The sequence below is a fragment of the Panthera tigris genome, chromosome B2, assembly GCF_018350195.1.
Source record: "Panthera tigris isolate Pti1 chromosome B2, P.tigris_Pti1_mat1.1, whole genome shotgun sequence".
NCBI lineage: Eukaryota > Metazoa > Chordata > Mammalia > Carnivora > Felidae > Panthera > Panthera tigris.
The window spans coordinates 7,761,260-7,782,014 of record NC_056664.1 but is presented as its reverse complement, the minus strand read 5'-3'; the positions used below and the strand labels follow the sequence as shown (position 1 = coordinate 7,782,014).

Sequence of the window (20,755 nt, the reverse complement as noted above, 5' to 3'; positions counted from 1 at the left end):
TGTAATGGAAAGTCTAATATGGTTTTCCCTGAAAATGCCTCTGAAATAGGATTCCCAAATTAGTAATTGAAAGTTATATGGTTGAGTCTTTCGATCAGGAAACCACAATCAAGTATTTACAAATATTTTGGTCTACCACTGGAGATGACCGGTGACCTGAGACAAATCGTTAAAATTCCCCATATTTGAGTATCATCCTGTCAACAGAGAGTCTGTACAAAATATTCTGAGTCCTGGATGAAAGGGGCCTTGTTGTATTAATATCGTACTATATTCTTGTTATCGGGGTTATTGTTCTCAGTAACAACAGTGATGCAATTTTATATTTCCTACCTTAGGGATGTTTTTGTCTTCTACCTGGATTCCAAAAGTGGCTTTTCTGTGACATGTTCTTTAATATTGGTCCATCAAGGGGATGTGAAAAATATGTAATATTCAAGATCATTATTCTTATTCCCCTCCCTCCCCCCAGTCTGATATCTAGAACATATTGAAGGTACTTTGGCCTCATCTATTTACAAGAAGCTCTCCTAGTTTAGATTGGTGCTTTCCTGGGCTACTGATTTTTTTCTTTTTTTTTTTCTTTTTCTGTGGAATTCTCTGAACAGGGCTTTCCTGAAAAGAATACATTAAGACTGGCAGAATGATTTTGTTTGCAGCAGGCTAAGCTTTGCAGATGCCCTTTGTTGAGGGAAAAATACATTATTCCGAAAGTCCTTCTGATCTTCAGGAAAACTGAAAATCTCAAATGTTCTGGAACTAAAGTAGCTCACAGCTGATGGTATTTTACGACATAAGAATAGAAATGCCTTAAAGACAATTTAACTTTTAACACGGAGTTACTGAAAGGAAGACTCCCTCCCCCCATCACCTGCCTCCCCCCACCGCCCCCGGAAAAGCAGAAACCATAGTACCCCTGTCTGTTTTCCATTTAGTATGTTTTTGCACCTGAACATCTCCATAGGTGACACGATGTGTCCAACATAATTATCCTGGGGTGTAATTATTTAATGTGTGTCAGTAAGACATGGTTCAGATACTCTCTGAGCTCTGGTTGGCTGTGCCCTGAATAAAACCGTGCTATTTCAGGATTGCAAAAACAACTCCAGTGCAATGGCAAAAGAAGAAAGGAGGACATTCCTCAAAAAGAGTTGGTTTCATGGCTTAGAAATCCGTTTTGTGCTCACATGGGCAGACGGTGCTCGAGTGCGAGAGAACTCACTTTGATTTACAGGGGCTTATAAAATGTGCTGCTCTTTGTATCCAAAGTCACAGACCTGCTGTTAAAAGGACACGTACCCTGAGTTTTTCTGGTGGTAAAATTTATAAAACCAAACAATAATCTCTTTGGAAAGCTCCTCAAAGGCGGGACAGAGTCTGTTAACTTGGGTTTGTATCATGTCTAGCATGGGGCCACGCAAAGACCAGCTCTCAACAAACGTCTTTGTTGTGGTCGATGGTGATTGAGAATCCAAACGGGTTTGTTTAGGATGATGGGTAGGCAGGGAGCTCTGGAGGCTGGGTGGGAGGGGGGTGGTGAGGGGGGTCGGGGAAGAAGATAGATGGGCGGTCAAGGACCTATTTTGGCAGATGCTATTGCCGTTCTTCAAGAGAAAGGAAAAATGGCGCAAATTCCCTTCCAGGAGTGTCTGCTTTGGAAATTCATTCCTGGGTTAGGGGCATCTGAGATGTTCCATGTCATTGGGGTACACAAAGGTCATTTGGAGCTGCATTCTCTCTTGGCTTGACTCTGTGTCCCCCCTGCCTAATCTTTTATTCCAGTCCTGTCCCCTGCCTCTCCGCGTCTCTCCCTTTCATCCTCAACTACTTAGGTTTGCTCCTCTTCTAGGCTGTAAAGATCCCACTCTTTTCCTTCCTGTATCTGGGGACCATTTCACGGGTGGTGGACATCCATCAAATCAGCATTTGAACGCGTGAGCAAGTTGAGGCTTGCTTTTTTAAAATTTTTATTAAAAAAAATTTTTTTTAACATTTATTTATTTTTGAGAGACAGAGAGAGACAGAGTGTGGGCGGGGTTGGGTCAGACAGAGAGGGAGACACAGAATCCGAAGCAGGCCCCAGGCTCTGAGCTGTCAGCACAGAGCCCAACATGGAGCTCGAACTCAAGAACCGTGAGATCATGACCTGAGCCAAAGTTGGGTGCTTAACTGACTGAGCCACCCAGGTGCCCCAAGGCTTGCTTCTGTACAGAGGGAGAAATCCTACAACATTTTCTAGTGTTCCTACTGTGTCTTTTTTACTGGAAAAGCATATAAATAGACCATCCCTACTGGAAAAGCATATAAATAGACTGTCCCGTCTATAGGGTCAGTATAAACTTTAGGTGGTATTGCAGCTTATTATTTACCATGTATCCCTTTAAAGCAGTTTTGTTGAGAAAATGTCTCAGTCTTGCGGAAAAGACAAGAGCCAGTACGGAATTGTTACGTGGTTGAGTTCTTCCTGAAGTAGCAGGAAGAATGATGTGTTTCTCTCAGGCTGCAAGGGAACTGAAGTTTTTCTTTGAGCAAATGTGCTTGTGAAAAGTTAATTTTGAATCGAAAAACCTGTATGTTGCTAAGTTAGTAGTTAAAGCAGTTCTAGATTTTGCCTAAAAGATGATTTAATTAATTAGAAGTAGGTTCCATGTCCAATGTGGGGACATTGACTTGACTTGAACTCACAACCCGGAGATCAAGAGTCACATGCTTAGCCAACTGAGCCACCCAGGTGCCCCCAACCTGATTTTAGTCTCCTTCGTGTACTCTTTCTTAGGAAGACTGTAACTTTGTCTTACGCTCAGCATGACAGCAGACCCTTGTAAACTACAGATGAAAGCGTCATCCCTCTCACTGTGCACCTGCTATCCCAGTATAGTTATTAGAAGCACCTCCTTCCTTCTCTGGGTTTATTCCCAAGTAGTCACCTCAGGCATTCGTGGAGAGAAGCCAGGTTCCAACTGGGTGTCACTTTCAACAGAAGAGAAACTGCTGTTGTCAGTGACTTGGTAACGATGGGTCTGCATTGACAGGTTTCTGATCTGGGAAGTGGATTGCAGTCATTCCGCTTAAATATTCACTCACCATCTCTCTTGCGTCAGATACAGTTCCAGATACTGGGAATGTAGAAGTGAAGAAAACGGAGTCGTTGCCCTGAAGAAGCTTCGGTTTTTGCAGGAGAGATTGACAACGATGAAAAAAAGAAAGATATAATTTAATTTCACGTAACAATAAATGCTTTCGAGATAAAGCAGAGTGTGGGAACAGAGATGTCGCCGGAAATGCTATCGTCGATGGGGTGGCCAGGTAGAACTTCTGATGGTGTGACATTTGAACTGTCACCACAGTTACCTCAGCTAGGGCCTGTGCAACAGGAAATGCCTTGTTTAATGACCTCAGATGCCCCTGGAGTATCCTGGAACCTTACGAGGGAAAGGACAGTGATTAGCACAATGCTAGGGCAACTTTGTGTGCGTTGTCTTCAGTGGCGGTGAACTTGTCCTCTGTAGCTTATCTCCACTACCAACAATCTCACACCATAAGTGTTCTCCTTGATGTATTACCCACATCACATTTCCAGTGAGTTGAAGAGTTCCGACAGGTATGGACAGGGGAGGACATTTTTAAACATGGTGTAGCAACAGTCCAGAGTGTCTCTTGGGCTGTTTCCTCTCAGTCGTGTGGCTCAGTGAGCAGGTGTTCTGGGAAATTCTTCTTAAGCCCCAGATCCTAGTTTGGAGTTTCCTGCCATCTGGGAGGTCTGCACTGTTTCCTGAGCCTTGGAGAGGGAAGGGACATGGGCTCCTATGTCCCAGACCTTCAGACTTCAGCATTTACCCAGTGCTTTGCAATCTGCCCCTCGTTATCTCTGTGGTGGGGTTTATCCTGCCGGTTCTGCACCTTACGGAATACATGTAGGGACAGATGGAGATGGCAGAATGGAGGGGAAGGAGAGATGATATTGAGCTGTGAGCTCTTCCCAGGGATGGTCTGCCTGTGGGCTTCCTGTGGGGACAGGCATGTGACCGGCGCATGGTATTGGCTTTCAGTGAAAGCTGTGGCATGAATAAGCTACACAAGGTGGGAAAGAAAAGCTACACGAGGTGAAGGTGAGCTGTTGTTTATTTGAACAGTTTGGAACATAATTATGCATTAAGAGATTCTACTGTCGAAGGAGAATACTATTTCAAATCCTTTTGCATGGTGAATTGTCTCGATCTGGATGTCATAAGGAATCTCAAAGAAATGACATTTAAAAATGTTTACTAGTCGGGGGTACCGGGGTGGCTTAGTCGGTTACGTGTCTGCCTCTTGGTTTTGGCTCAGGGTCATGATCTCAGTGTCACGAGTTTGAGCCACACGTCGGGCTCCTTGCTGACAGCTGCAGAGCCTGTTTGGGAGTCCCTGTCTCCCTCTCTCTCTGCCCCTCCCCTATTCCCTCTCTCTCTCTCTCAAAAAACAAACAAATAAACGTTTAGCGAGATGTTTAGTAGACGAACTAAGCATGAGTGGTGAAGTGGCCATTATATGGTGGGTGAGTACACAGCTCCCCAGGGTTTGAATTGCTGGCGATATCTTGGATCTCGTAGCTGATCGCTGGTTGGTCTGTCCCTTTGTCTGACCATCCATCTGTCCTTTTCTTCATCCACTTACCCACCCACCCATTCAAGTTGGTCACGTAGGAAGAGGTTCTACTACTTAGCAACAGTGTGGTTATTCATCTCACGGGGACTCGGTTTTCTTATTTATAGAATAATGGGTTTTGTCTAGAATATTTAAAGGGGACTGTTCATTCTAGAATCCTGAGGTGGTTATATTTGATTATGTATGAGACACTGGAAAGAACACAGACACGAATTACACACGGGTCCTGCCTCCAAAGAGCACACAGTCTGGCGTGGGTGGTGGCGGGAGGGGGATGGTGACGGGGCACCAGACACCACTGCAGTGAGTTTGGGAAGGGAATTCAGAGAAGGGGGAGATGGTTTTCAGCTGTGGGTGTTAAGGAAGACCGGCCGGAGTGGGCAAAGGTGGTGTAATTCCCGTGCAGGGATGCAACACTTAGTAAGTTAATGAGCATCATTAACTTATGACTGTCCTTACGTGCTTAACTTATGAGCATCATTAACTGATGACTGTCCTTACGTGCAGGTCACTTTAGGTCCTAAGGGTGAGGCAGGCTTCAGATCCCCATTTAGCAGATGGAGAAAGTGAGGCAGGGAGTAGGATTCAGTAATTTGCCCAAGGCTACCAGGCTGTTGAGGGGCAGAGGTGCAATTCAAGAGGAGGTCTACTAACTTGCTTCCATTCTGTCCTGAAGGTTGAGTCACCAGAGAGGAGGACGGCAGGGCATTTCAGGAGAAAAGACCACCTGCGCAGGCTTGGCCAGGCCGAAGGGCCCTGTGTACGTGAGGAACAGCAGGGGACGTCCGTGTGCCTGGGGCACTGTGCACCCCAGTGTTAGCAGCAGAAACCAAGCCTGGGAACATGACCGGGCTTCCCCGATGTCTGGCTACAGGATCTGGTTTCCTTTTGGCTCACACAGAGATTTGGGTGCAGGGACGCAACATGATTGGAGGAACACATTTCAGGAGGTTTATGACCATAAGACCTTCTTAGGCTTCTAAAGTACTTTTGTGCAACTAAGCTTTTCAGTGTGGTGCCCAGAAACTGCCTTCTGTAGTGTCTCCTGCAGTCTGGCCCTTGAGAGGTCTCCTCCCAGGGCTTCTGTTCTAAGGAACCTCTGCCCCCCCCCCCCCCCCCCCCCCCCCCCCCCCGCCAGGCCCCTGTGCTGCCCTTCTGAGCATCAGCACTTTAAAAATCCCTGCTCGATTTTTGGGATTTTGAGAAGAAAACTCCTTTATCTTCCCCCCTTCTCTGCTGTTGCCTTGATTTTAACCTGTTTCCTGCTATTTCAAAACTTCTTCTATTCCATACGTGAATAATTAGGTCTCCTTTGGCTTTGCTAGGGAAAAATATACCATCATATTTCGATTAAAACAGTGTAATAACTCCACTAGAAAAGTACATGCCCGTTGCAGGATGAGTTTCTCCCTTTCCTTTTTATTCGCGGCATCCCGGGGTGGCCTACTGGAGAAAAAAAAAAATACCATTTGATTCTCCCTGGGTGGTCAGACAGGACTTGTAAAGAGTCTTGTTTGTTTTGTGTTGAGGCTTCAAAGGCACGCAGTCTTGCCTACATAAAGATGTACTAAGAAAATGGGGATTTTTTTGAAGTTGCTATGTATAAAGGGAAATTCAGAGCCACTGTTTTCCTTTAGAACTACAAGCTAATGTGATTAGAAGGTCCCTTTTCACCACGGATCTTTGTTGTTCCTGTGTCTGGTTAATACCTCCAGTCTTACGGGGAAATCTGTGCTTACAAAAACCATTTCCACCTGCTTTTTTTTTTTTTTTTTTTAACCACACAACCACGTACTTTAATTCTTAAGCCCACCTTGATGGTGCACATTTAGGCTTTCCAAAACGAGGAGATCGGAGCGTGTGCGCGCGGGAGCCGCTGAGGACACCACGCGGGTGTCTGCTCGTGAAACATCTTTCTGGCCACGTGCCCCGCACATTCCAATTAGCGAGGCCCTCCCGCTGTGGCATGGGAGAAGAGTTTGGATTGGGGTCAGGCCTGGCTAAGTGTGGGAGACTTTTTAATGCAGTCTTTGCAGAAGTCCCTCGTTAGCACCTCCAGGTCAGCGGGAACTCGGGCAAGCCGGTGTCGCGGCCACCGTTGATATTTTTCTGCGGCGCGAAGCGCGTGTCAGCCATTTTCCTTACCCAAGCTCATGTTCTCCATTTCGCAAAATTAATTGTACCTAATGGGGGAGGTTGATGGTGCTGAATTATTTTGAGCCTGGAGGGAGCAGAGAAGCTGGGTCCTACATCAGACCGCTCGCTGATCCATCTAATCGGTTGTCTTGCCGTCCGATGCAACGGACCAATGTGCATAGCCAATCATATGAATCCCTACATGGAGTGAAAAATGACCTTGAGCCCCGGAGAGCCAGACGGTTGCTTTATGTGGTCTGTTCATCCACTGAAGCTGTTTTGCTGCCTTGGCCGAATAGGCACGTGGTCTCTTTCTAATCTCTAGAATATTATTTAAAAAAAAAAAAAAAAAAAAAAAAAGGTAGCCGCTACGTGAAAGAGTTAAATCTTTCATGACCTGCCAGTAACTTTGCTTTTGGAACCAGGCGCTTAGAACATAAATAATTTGGGGGTGTAGCCTCTAAAAATTTTAAGGGAGGGAAAAAAGAAACCCTCCAAGCTTCTTCCTTGTATCCAGACATAACCTGCTATTATAAGCTGTGCTGTTTTTTGTGTTTTTTTTTTAAATGAAGAATATTAGAGAAAGGAAGATATAAGTTTTTTGGATAAAAAAATTAGACACGTTATAAGCCAATTTTGCGGGATGTGTTATCGGGCAATTATTTTTTTATCAGGTACGTTTTTAAAAAATGTCAGATTTTTTAAAAGGGAAGTCTGGACACGGGAAGCAAACTTAACCCTTGATGTATATAAACTTGCACGCCTTTGTAAGTTCTGGAGTCAGAGTTCACTGCGGCTTTGATGTGACTCTACCAGCAACAGGATGGTGCTCCGTGAACCACCCATGGTGTAGTGGGAAGGACTTCCTTCTGGGGTCAGCCAGCTCCCGGTTTTGATCTATGGCTCTGCTCCTGCTAGTCCTATGACCTTGGGCAAGTTACTGCATACTCTCAGTCCATCTCTCTCTCTCTGTCCATGGCCTTCTGTCACTCTTGAGACTAGCCTTACAAAAATGGTTTTAGAGGTTAAATGAAATAAGCTATAGAATAGGGCCTAGCACATATATTTGTGTTAGCTTTCTCTCTTTGCTTCTGACGACGTCCCAGGGCTAGTATTTTTTCACGTGTAGCAATGCACTGTTGGCTTTGGTAGTCATTATGGATCTCTACCCGCCTTCAGTTTTCAGATAATGAAGTCTAGCTCCAGAAAGGGGGAGTGATGTGCTTGCAGTGCCTTATAATAGGAGTAGCAGAGTGGGCGCTAAGACCAGGTTATTGGGTGCTTCTAGCTTTTATTCCACGTAGAAAGAGGGCTTAGCCCTCCGTGGTGAGTGCCTGGCATGGAATGGTCCCCGAGCAGGTAAGTCCAACACCATTCTAACGTGTTTAATAAAGAATCAACTTCTCAAATGTTCCTCTAGCACCTTCAAGGTAGGCCAAGATGTGTACTGAAATGTCACTCTGCTGTGTCCTTCTGTTTACTCTTCCAACTTATGACTCAGTTTCCCTTTCTTTCCTAGCACTCTCAGGTGACTACAGAAGCGTTGGCACCCAGCATGCTCAGGTAAGAGACTTTTCGGATGAGGAAGTTTCCAGATAAAGGATCATAGCGATTCCCTTTGTGGTTACGGTTCTTTGTGCTTGCCCTTTCCTGGAAGATCCCAATGGCCACCATTTCCCTGGTTGCTCTCCTTGGGTGTTTGTTTATTTTAGTTTCCTATATGTGCTGTTATTCTGTTATGTTTTCGGTTTTATTTTTATGTATTCATGCATGCACGTCGTAATGCTAGAAAACATGCACAAGAATGGTGAACCCTACCTTCAGGGTAAGGGTTTGCTCATGAGGAGAGAGTTTGGGTACAAGGCAGATGCCAACTATCTGTAGTGTTTTAAGAGCTTTTTCAATGTGTGGGCACCTGGGTGGCTCGGTGGGTGAAGCCTCTGATGCTTGGTTGTGGCTCAGGCCATGATCTCACGGTTTGTAAGATCAAGCCCCACATTAGGCTCTGTGCTGACAGTGTGGAACCTACTTGGGATTCTCTCTCTCTCAATCTCTTTCTCTTGCCCTTACCCTGCTTGCACATACTCTCTCTCTCAAAATAAACTTAAAAAACTTTTTCAGTGTGTGTCTCTTAAAGATAAGAGCTCTTTGTTTTAAACATAGACATAATACTGTTTTCACACCCAGCACAGTAGTTAACAGTAATTCTTTTATGTCACATATCCAGCGTGTTCAGTATTCCCATTGTGCAGACAGATACTGTAAAGACAAATCTTAGGGGTGTCACGTGCAACATGATGACTGTAGTCACCACCGCTGTATGGTGTGTTTGAGAGTTGTTGGGAGAGTAGATCCCAAGAGTTCTCATCACAAGGAAAAAACATTTTTCCCTTCTTTTCCTTTTTTTCTTTTTGTACCTGAGATGATGGATGGTAACTCATTTCACAGTATGTGAACATCACATCACTATGCTACATATCTTAAATGTAAGTAGTGCTGTATATTGATTATGTCTTAATAAAACTGGCAAAAAATTAAAAAAAAAAAACCCACAAATCCCTGTTTGGTATCTCGTATGTTTGGAGGCCACACTTTGGGCTGGAGCAGTGGCTCCCAAGCGTGGTCCTGACATGAGCTGCACTCGCAGCACCTGGGAACTTTTCGAGACTACGTGAAATGCTGGACCCCACCCCAGAGGGACTGAACCACAGATCTGGGGGTGGGGTCATTCTCTAGGTGATGCGAATGCACGAGAAATACTGGTCTAAGGAAGACCACGATGGTATACTCTTTTCACACCCTATTTGATGTTTGTCTTTGTGTTTAACACAGCAGTATATCCCGAGATGCTGCAGATAACCCAAGATGGTGCACTTACACCTGGGTCTCTGTGATAGAAGAAGTCTATAGTTTGGTCTTTCGTCCCTGGCTCCAGGCCAGAGTTCCTAAAAGCCCTGTAACTTCCCAAACCTAACAGAAGCATCTTTTGTTTTAATATTTGGTTATTGTTCCCAGCCCTGGAAACCGCTCTGGAGCCGGAAGTTTTGTCATTCAAAACAAGCCCCTTTCAACCACACCTGAGTGTATGTTAATAAGGCGACTCGGGGAAGCCTCTAATTATGGGGGCTGGTTGCCAGGGGAACCACGAGTGTTTGGAGGATTGGTACTTCCAGGCTCCGCCCCCTGACCTCCGGGGAGGCGAGAGGGGCTGGAGGTTGAGTTAAACACCAGGCGCCAATCATTTAGTTCCTTAAGCCTACCCTATAAGAAGGGGTTTGGAGCGCTCCTGGCTCGAACCCGCGGAGGTGCTCGGAGCTGGGGGGCGGGGCGGCGCCTTGGGCCTCTCGGCCGGCTGCTGCTGAACCGTAGCCTTCTTGGCACATTGGTCATCTGGTAAGTCAACTGTTTTCCGGAGTCCCGCGAGCTGTTCTAGGAAGTGAGGGAACTTGAGGAAGGAGTTTGGGGAACCCCCGATTCCTGCAGCTGCTGGGTCAGGGTTGCAGGTGGTGACTGGGGCTTGGAATTGGCGTTTGGAGGTGGGGGCGGTCCTGTGGGACGGGACCCTTGACGTGGGGGGCCCGTGCCAACTTGGGGCGGTCGGTGTCCGGATTGAATTAACCTCCGTATCCCCTGTCCCCGGCCAGGGAGCTTTGGAGAATTGCTTGGTGTGGAAAAACGCGTGCGCCTCTGGTGTCAGGAGTGGTGTGTGAGTAGAAGGAAGGGGGAGTTTTTGCTTTTGAATTCCCGCTTTGGAGTCCAGGCCTTTCGTTGCCTCCCGGGGCCTGGACCAAGCCCGCCTCCGTCTCTGGCCAGAGAGTGCAGCCTGCTCCCACATGGGGAAGCCGGCACGATGGCAGCCTCGGAGGCAGCGGCCGGGACAGACTGAGTGACCTTAGAGATAATCTCTTTGAGTGTGTATGGTAGAGAGAGAAACCTCCTTTCTAAAAGAGTGCAGGGGCTCAGGTCATGGTCTCGTGGTTTGTGAGTTCGAGCCCCACGTGGGGCTCTGTGGAGCCTGCTTCAGATTCTGTACCTCTCTCTCTCTCTCTCTCTCTCTGCCTCTCTGCCTCTCTGCCTCTCTCTGCCCCTCCCCATTCATGCTGTCTCTTTGAAAAATAAGTACAACATTAAGAAAACCCGCAGTTCTAAGGGCTGGGGTTCTCAACTGGGGGCCACACAGGGGAACCACCTGGGAGGCTTTTAAGAGGATGCTGGCCACCTGGCCTGACCTCTAGAAGCTCCAGTGTCCGTTGAGTTGGGAGTGGGTGGTGCCGAGGGGATGGGGTCGGTCTCAGCGTCAGCGTCAGCATCGGCCTGGCCTAAAACCTCTCCAGGTGACGCGTTGTGGCGGGGATTCAGAACCAGTAATGGGTTTGGTTTGGGATTGAGGTAAGAAACCAGACGGAAATGCATTGCAAGAGTGTCCTTTCTGGGGCTTACCTTTTAAATGAATAGGTGCTTTTCAAACTGTGCTGTTTTTTTGCCTTTTTAAGCTCATTTATTTTCAGCGGGAGAGCTTCAGCGGGGGAGGGGCAGAGAGAGAGAGAGAGAGAGAGAGAGAGAGAGACACACACACACACACACACACACACACACACACACGGAGAGTGAGAGAACCCCAAGCAAGCTCTTCGTTGCCAGCAGGGCTTGAACCTATGAATCATGAGATCACAGTGTTAGTGGAGATCAAGGGTTGGGTGCTTCCCGGACTGAGCCACCCAGGCGCCTGTCAAACTGTGGTTCTTAAGTTATGTTTTGTTTTCAGCCGAGGCCAGTTCTAGATAAGGAGATTGGACTATGGTTTGTCTGCTCCCCTGTAGGTGTCCTGTGGGGGGACGATGTGTGTTTCTGTGGCATGTGAGGGACCCCTGCCCTGTCACCTCTGCGAGCTCTCCCTCTCCCCTCTCGTAAGTAGAGATGGCTCCAGGAAAGGAACTCGGAGACCCTGGTGGCCTGCAGTGTGGGCCGTTTTAATGTTTCTGAGGCTATCAATGAGCCCAGAACCTTCCTCGCAGTCCTGAAGTTACGGAAAGGAAAAATTGAGCTGGATTTGTTGGTTGAGTGTTGAAATATTCCATGGAAAAAGGGAAACAAGTTCTACCACGGATTTTTCTTGGCCGGATTTCTCGCCTTTCCCCCCAAGTTTCTGGCAACTGTGATTAGAAATTGACTTGCAGGATTTCTTCCCACTTGCTTCCCAAGACCTCCTTTGCTGGCTTGCTGCTGACTAGCAGTAGTTAATTTGCTATCTCTCACACGTGTTCTCCAAAAATCACAGAACTCAGAAATAAACAGCATGAACTTGGTCGGTCACATTTGAAGGATTAGCCAGATGTAAATCTGAGTTGCACTTGGGAGGTTTCCTGTGCCTCATTTAAAAATAAATAGAACTCTAGCTTTGAGTAGAAACAGATTTTTTTTTTTTAAGTGAAATATCTTACTGGAAAACAAATTTTATTTTTCCAATAAAAAATATGGGGAGGAGGTAAGCTTTTCTTGACGCCCATGGTTATTTTATTTCCTGCCTTTTCTTTCTCCTTGCTGATGGCAGATGTGGCCGAAATAAGACCCAATTTCATTTTCCAAAATGGGGGAAAAAATCATTCAGGAATTTATTTATTCTTAATTGACAGCAGACGTTTAAAATCTGATTGGTTATGGTCGACTGTGCAACGTGCCTTTTAGGAAAATACACATTTATGTATCGCCTCAATTGTGCTGTGCTGATTCCTCAGCATAACAGCAGGTTGAGGTGTTGGCCTTGAGGATTTCTGATTCTTAGACCTTTAAAAAAATTTTTTTTTCTAAGAGAAAAATGAAAGCTATTCATGTGATCACAATAGGAGTTATGTGATTAAAAAATATTTTCTGTTGATATGCAAATTTGCTGCCAGAAATCCCAAATCTTCATATGCCACCTGTTTTTAATTCTAGTGAAACCTATAATCAGAATGAAAAAAAAAAAAAACAAAAAACTTCCCTCTGAAAAATCAGAAACCTGGGGCACCTGGGTGGCTCAGTCGGTTGAGCGTCCAACTTTGGCTCAGGTCATGATCTCGTGGTTAGTGAGTTCTAGCCCTGCATCCGGGTCTGTGCTGACAACCTGGAGCCTGCTTCTGATTCTGTGTCTCCTCTCTCTGCCCCTCCCCCACTCATGCTCTGTCTCTTTCAAAAATAAACATTAAAAAAATAAATTGAAATTTAAACCTGTCTTCATCCTTGCAGATCGTATTAAATGACATGAATACACCAAAGCCAAGAGGTTGACTTTATGAAGTAGACCTTATGTTTCATGCAGACACATGAATTAAGTTACAGATCTGCTAGACCGTTCCCGTGAGCAGATTTTGATCATTCAGGTTTCTGGCAGTCCCCAAATAGAACAATTGTGGGTCCCATTACCTTCTGTATCCTGTGTATTACAAAAGTGACCATTTATAACCTGATGGAGGAAAACGTTCTGCTTTGTCAAAGCCACTACAACTTTCCAACCAACTGGTCCCGTCTTCCTGTCCCCGAAATCATTTTCTGTTGTTCAGTCCTGAGCTCAAACTTCTAATGTACATTCCCACTCTTTTCTAGGGACCAAGATCTGCCCAGTTAGCTTTTCAGTTTTGAAGAGTAATGGTCGGTCAGGTGTGCAGCACAGTGACTTTGCAGAAGGGCTCCTTCTCGAAAGCTTCTGTCACTGAAGGGGTGTCAGGATAAGGTAGTGATGGGCAAAGGGTTTCTCTTCCTTACTTCCAGAGAGCTACACTCTCCTCAGAAGCTCCTTGGTGGGTAGGTACTATCAAATTTCAGGAAGTAAGGCTGCCAGGGAAAGGTAAAGAGAAAGAAAAGCCAAATTCCAGACGCAGGTAGTCCTATCCGTGTTCACCTCCTGTCCGTAGGACCTCAGAAACGGATCCTAAAGTGGGAGCAGCAGACCGCCGCCTCCTCCTCGGTTCCTATGATCGAATTAAATGTGTTTGCACTTAAAAAGGATAACAATGTTAGATCTTAATGGGATTAACCTAACTGAAGTTTATTAGGCGTTGCTTTGACAGTAAAGATTCTGGATGGCTCAAGTTCAATTTTGAGATTGTAGCTTTGGATCCTGCCGTGTTTGCTCCCACTGCTCTGCCGAAGACAGCATCTGTGTCCTGCCAGATGTGTTCTGTGACTGGCACTTGGAATAGGAGTGGAGTTTGAATATTTTCCCCCTGTAATTTTGGGGGAAGATGAACTTTCATAGAAGGGGAAGTGTTTAGCTAAAGCGAAGAGGAGTTGTGTGTCTTTTTATTAGAGAATTAAGGCTGTATTTATAGTCCCTTAGGGTCTCTCTCTTAATTACCCAGATACGCTGTTTCTTTAGCCCAAGTTCATTGACGACGACTGGCTTTGCTTTCGAACGTGTTGTAGGTACTGAATAATTTTTGTGGTAAAATGTAAAACTTCTCATTCTAGCTGCGTGGGATGTACAGTTGTGTGGTACTGGGTGCCACATGTTTGTACAACCATCCCCGTGATCCATCTGTACCGCTTGTCTTCCCAAACTGGAATTGACCCATTAAATGCTCACTCCCCTTTCTGCCTTCCCTTCAGGCCCTGGCAGTCACCATTCTACTTGTTTCTATGAATTTGGCTATTGGAGGTATTTGATCAATGCAATCCTGCAGTATTTCGTGTGTGTGTGTGTGTGTGTGTGTGTGTGTGTGTGTGTGTGTGTGAGAGAGAGAGAGAGACAGACAGACAGACAGACAGACACAGACTGGTTTATTTCATTTAGCATAATGTTCTCAAGGTTCACCCATGTTGTAGAATGTATCAGAATTTTAAGACCATTTTCCTTTGTATGCGTGGACCTTTTTATCGATCCATCCATTTATCAATAGCATGAATGGGTTTCTTCCACCCTTTGGCTTTGAATCATAGTGAATCTTGCTAGTAAGAACATGGATATACAAATGTCTGCTTCAGAGTCAATATTTTTGAATTGTTTCCCCATGAGAAATGTCTTTTTCCAATTAAGATACCCAAGTACTGGTTTTGACACTGATTAGGTGCTTCCATATTGTTTTTAACAAAGCCTCTTATGTAGGCTAATGAGAATTAATGTGGGGTATGGGTTATGAAGGTCCCTAAAGGCCTAAGGGAACAGATAAACACATGGCACTGAAAATCCTTTTGGAACACACCTGACTAGACCTAACAGTCCACTTTCTCTAATAGCGACCCACTGGGATAAACTTTTCTTTAAAACAAAGTCTGACTTCTTATAAAAACCTGTGTGTTAGAATCTTCATTAAGAAATTTTGCATGATTTCCAAAATTAACATTCTTTCGTTAATCAAATTCTTATTACAAAAATTTTTTTAATGTTTATTTTTGAGAGAGACTGCTTGTGAGCATGGGAGGGGCAGAGGGAGAGGGAGACCCAGAATACCACGCAGGCTCCGGGCTCTGAGCTGTCAGCACAGAACCTGATGTGGGGCTCGAACTCCCAAACCATGAGATTGTGACCTGAGCCGAAGTCAGATGCTTAACTGACTGAGCCACCCATGCACCCCATAACAATTAGTAAAGCAGGAAATAATCAAGGATTTGGCATGTGTGTGTCTCTAGAGAGTGAAGTTTATCTCTTGGAAAATAGTGTAACTGCACATACCAGTCAAAAATATACCTTCTCACATTTTTGGTGTTTTCAGTGTTTCTCCCAGAACAATCTTAAGGTGATGAGTCTTTCAGATAGCTTATTGTTAACTAGACAGAATCTCCTTGTAGCCAGTATTCATTGGGCATGTATCCTAGTCAAATTTTTAAAAAATGTAGCTTTATTTTTGAGACAGACTGAGTGCAAGTGGGGAAGGGGCAGAGAGAGGCAGGGAGGGAGATACAGAATCCGAAGCAGCCTCTAGACTGTGAGCTGTCAGCACAGAGCCTGACGCGGGGCTCGAACCCATGAACTATGAGATCATGACCTGAGCTGAAGTTGGAAGCTTAACTGACTGAGCCACCCAGGTGTCCCTGGCCCAAACCATATTTGTTAGGTTATGAGTTAGGATATGATTACTAGTTAATGTTTATTCAGTCCTTGGTATGGTAGGCTTTTCCTGAGCTCTTTATTTGTGCTGTGATTTAATCTTCCCTAATATCCTAATATTCCCTAATATCCTAATGTGTTTATACCAGGATAACCTGATTTCACAAAGAAGGAAAATCAGACGCGCGTCACTTGACCAAGGACGAAGTTAGGATTTGTCGGAGCCCAGACTTAAACTCGGACATCTGACTTCAGACTGTGTATCTTTGCCACTATGCCATACTGACCTGGCACTTGAGCATTTATCTTTTTGAGGAGAACAGACCCTTTAAAGTCAGTTCTGTGTGCCTAGCTAGAAACCCATGCCATATTAAATGATCACTAAATATTTTAGAAGGTCAGCACCAAAGGACCAAGCTTTCTTCTGAACACCATGCCCTTTATTTCTCCTTTTAAAGGCAAACACATTTCCTGGAGAAGGAAATTCAGAAAGGCTATGGTTAGGAATTTTAAAAAAGATATTTTTATAAAAGGTGTTACTACTGCTCTATGAATTTGTTTTGGAAAGAACTTACCGGAAGTATTAGGAATAAATGTCACTCAGAAATTCGGTATTGGTTTGTAAGGAATATCTACTTAGGTCCAGTTAAAATTGAGATCTTCTTGAGATACTGGTGTTCAGAAGTACTTATAGGTACTCATTCTAAAATAGCCAAGAATCATCATTTAGACCTGTTAGCAAGTGAATGGGTCCACTTAATGAGGTCCTATTTCTCTGAATGCTCATGGTGAGGATTAAAGAATCCTTTGTAGCTGAAGGAACATTCTATGAGCGAGAGTCATAGTTGCCAGGCATTTAGCTAGATGCTGGGGATTTAAAGACCATTAAGAAATAATGGTTAAGATCTGTGTAACTTAGTTTGAGATACAGAGGTAAGACAGAATTCCTCATCCTGTGAAGGAAAGAAGTTTGGAGAAAAGTTAACTAGGCAGGAGCCTGGTTTTTAAGGTTGAGTAGGAGGGTGAGAGGTGTGTGTGGTCTCCGAGGAAAAGTCCCATCCAAGGGTATTAAGGTAAGAAGCAGCATGCTGTGTTCTCCAAGTCCCCAAGTAAGGAGTTGATTAAAGGGTAAAACCATGGATTGTTGGCAAAAGATTTTGAAACTACCCTTTGAGTCTTGGCTTTATCCTTTTGTGGAGACCTCAGTGGCTTTGGCCTTTGTTTTGAGGATGAAAAATAATGTATGTAACAGTTCAGTAAAGAACCTGACCTGGAGGTTTCTACATTGATAGTATCATTTATTAGGTTACTTTGCTTTTCATGGTTTTTTTTTTTTTGTTTTTGGTTTTCTTTTGGTTTGTTTCGTCTTGTTTTGAATAGTGCTACATTTGCATGGTTCAACCCCCCCCCCCCCCGCCCCCCGCAAATCTAAAAAGTTTCCATGTTTGGGCCTCATCAACCAAGTTCTTCCTTAAACCCCTATTTTTAGTTTCTTACATGGCCCTTCCATAGTCCCTTTCTGCTGCTCAAGAGGAAATAGGATTATCCATTCTATACTTCCTGCTCTTACAGGAAAGGTAGCATATTCTATGCATTGTGTGATGCCTTCCTGTTTTATACTTAACCAAACATATTAGACCTCTTTCCATACGTATTTAGAGGAAACTTCTTCATAGGTGGTTTTTAAAAATTTTTTTGCAAGTACTTTTTATTTGGGTGGTTGGATGTCGAAGAACTTAAAATAAGTACGGTTGTCATGTCCTTCTCACTCGGCTTCCCCTGGTCACAGTATCTTTTATAACCTTAGTATGTTGTCAAAACCAGGAAATTGACGTCGGTACAACACCATATATCAGACACCTTATTATTTGGGTTTTTTCAATTCCTTTATGCATTCTTTTTTCGGGATAAGTGCATATGCCTGTGACCTTTCATCAAGCAACCATCCCCACCGTCAAGGTGCAGAACTGTTCCCTGACCATAAGGGGACTACATTCTGCCAATTTTTAATAGTGCCACCTTACTCCCCTTCCTCACCATTTGGACCTGCTGGTCAGCCCACACATCTTCTGTGTGCCTACTTGAAGAAAACACAACTGTATGTTCTACCTTTCTTGGGAGTAAGAATCCTATTTTTTTTTATTTTTTTTTTTAACATTTATTTATTTTTGAGAGACGGAGAACGTGAGGAGGGGAGAGAGAGAGAGAGAGAGAGAGACAGACAGACAGACAGACAGACAGACACAGAATCCAAAGCAGGCTCCAGACTCTGAGCTGTTTGTTAGCACAGAGCCTGACCCGGGCTCGAACCCACGAACTGCGAGACCATGAGCCGAAGTCGGACGCTCAACTGACTGAGCCACCCAGGTGCCCCAAGAATCCTATTTCGAGCATTTTTATTCCCCACTGGCCCGAGCACTTAATGGGTACTTAAGGAAGACTTGTGGAAATGCAGGAGTCAAGACCAGACCAAAGCCAAGCCAAACAGAAAATTCAGAGTTGAAAAACAGATGAGTCAGGATCATTTGCTTTATGAAATAACCAAGTTCAGATTTACTTAAACAGGAACTCCTCAATGTGAATTAAGTGATAATTTATCATTTCATTTAGGATTCCATTAAAAGTGCTAATGATCAGAAACAAAGCTTTTTAAAAAGCATCACTTTTCAGGGTATTTCCATTTTTATGCCCCTGCCCTTTTAAGGACTTCTGTCATAGTGGGATGATAGGATTTATTATCCCTAGTTGAACAGAGCAGGAAACTGGCTAAGGGAGAGAAGAAAGCTAACCTTTAGGGAGTCTAAGATTGAGGCTGCCCGCAGTGTTGAACTGGACATCGCCCTTCTCATTTCACAGAAAAGAACGAAAGTGCTCAGGTCTTCAGTAACCTGCCTCTGGTCACTTGATATCAGACAAGGTTCCAAACCTACAACCCTTGCTACCACTCCATAATGAATCCTTTTCTTGGGTTAAAAGTCCAAGAATGCAGGGGCGCCTGGTTGGCTCAGTCGGTTAAGCTTCTGACTTCAGCTCAGGTCGTTATCTCGCGGGTTTGTGAGTTCGAGCCCCACTGTGCTGACAGCTCAGAGCCTGGATCCTGCTTGGGATTCTGTGCCTCCCTCTCTCTGCCCCTCCCTCTCTCTGCCCCTCCCCTGCTTGTGCTCGCTGTCTTTTCTCTCTCTCTCTCTCTCTCTCTCTCAAAACCTAAATATTAAAAAACAAAGTCAAAGAATGCCTTTTTTTTAAATGATGGTAGGAGTAGTATTTGAGTACATTATTTATGGAAGATCTATACTGTACTGATTCATGAAAACGGCTAAGAGCTTTGGAGTTAGGCAGTCTTCTGTCTAAATCCCAACTCGGCTGTCCTCTAGCTTTGTTGCTGGTGGACTTCATGCACTCTCCTTTAAAATGGAGACTCTGGTGATGGTTCTGTATTGTCAAAGGTTGCCGTCCCCCCCCCCCCCCCCCCCCCCCCCCCCCCCCGCAAGGTATTTTTAAAAATCCGTGAATGCGCAGATTTTTCCTAGAAACAAATCATTTCTATTGGTAGTATAGGGACATACTATCCCTGTGGTTGAGATCTTCCTAAGGTTCTGGTAACATGTATCTATTGATCTATCCGTGGACCTAGTCATTACCTGAGAAGTAGGTAGAAAGGCAGGTGGCTCATGTGGGTGTATGTGTGGTGGTGGGGTGGGGGGGTGAGGGCGCTCCTCGTATACAGCTTTTGTGCTGACAAAAACAGCGTGCAATCCCCAGCATTACTATTGGCAGTCACCTCCCTGGGATTGTTGCGGGAATGTGCTCAGCTCTGTTCAGCTGTGTGTGTGTGCGTGTGTGTGTGTGTGTGTGTGTGTGTGTGTATGTGTGTGTGTGTGTTGGGGGGGGAGACCATGGAGGGATTTGTGAGCAGCATTTGTATCCCAGTGGCTGACTGTGGAGCGCTCTTGCCTGTGTTACAGATTGCTAGGAAATTGGATAGATCTCCTGAGAGATTCCATCCCACACCTTCCCTCAGGACCAGGCTGTGACCCAAGTGAGAGGGAGGGGGGGGCCACCGCAGGGGAGCGAGCTGGCCCTCCGTCCAGTGTGTGTGATGTCTTCCATACTTGGGGCACTTTGCACAGCTGCAGGGGAGTCGACTTGGCACACGGTGGAAGATGTACTCCTGTCCCCTTGAGAGCCTCTGTGCTTCTCGAAAGAGCAAAGGAGAGCTTGCCTGGCAGTTCTCATTACAAGTCTACATGGTGCGGTCAGATGCTGTATTAGGTGGAAATCAGGTGGGATGGAACACTGGTTTCTCAACTCGACGTGCATATTCGAAAGTGGTTTTTTTCTTAATCTTGTCCGTGCTTTTTCCTGTAGGGCTGGGGGTTAAGACCCACTGGGCTAAAGAGAAAACTCGGTGACAAAATGACAAAAGGGCCAGACAAGATCCTGCTTTACGTTGGCCGCGTGGGTCCCCACAGTTCCCAGTGAGGCCGTTGATCCTGGGAGTTGGCTGCAGCCTGTCCCTTCTGACTGTGGGGTCCACTGGGCAGCATCCTGTTGATGGCTCTACCCACCCAGCCTGTGTGTCCTGTGGTGTAGGGCACAACCACCCCACCTGTCTCTGGAGGGAGGAGCATGCTGTTTGCCTACTTACCCTTGGAATTGTGATTTAAAGCCTCGACCCTCAGGCTTTAAACAGAAATATATGGTGCCTTCTAGGAGTATTGTGTTTGAATCTTAATAATTTATCTCTTTCATATAAGAGATAACTGCAGGGCAGACAAACATTCCGAGAAAGGCCTGTGTTTCACATTTACTACAAATAAGTCATTCCTGCTCTTGAGCTCTCAGAAGTCATAATTTGGAAATCCTTCTTTTCCTGTGAAAACCAGAAAACTGTCTCCCCCTTCCCCCCCCCCCCCCCCCCACGTCCTTTTGATAGGAGCTGTAATAAAAGTT

At 45.1% G+C, this 20,755-nt stretch overlaps 1 protein-coding gene across 1 annotated transcript in view; it reads left to right on the top strand.

Moving 5' to 3' along the window:
• Window positions 1-20,755, top strand: part of LOC107180379 — a 616,686-nt gene that overhangs the window by 299,372 nt on the left and 296,559 nt on the right. The window contains exon 5 of the mRNA XM_042985610.1: window positions 8,300-8,343. Within this exon, the coding sequence (XP_042841544.1) occupies window positions 8,300-8,343 (44 nt within the window). The remainder of the gene's footprint in view (window positions 1-8,299; window positions 8,344-20,755) is intronic.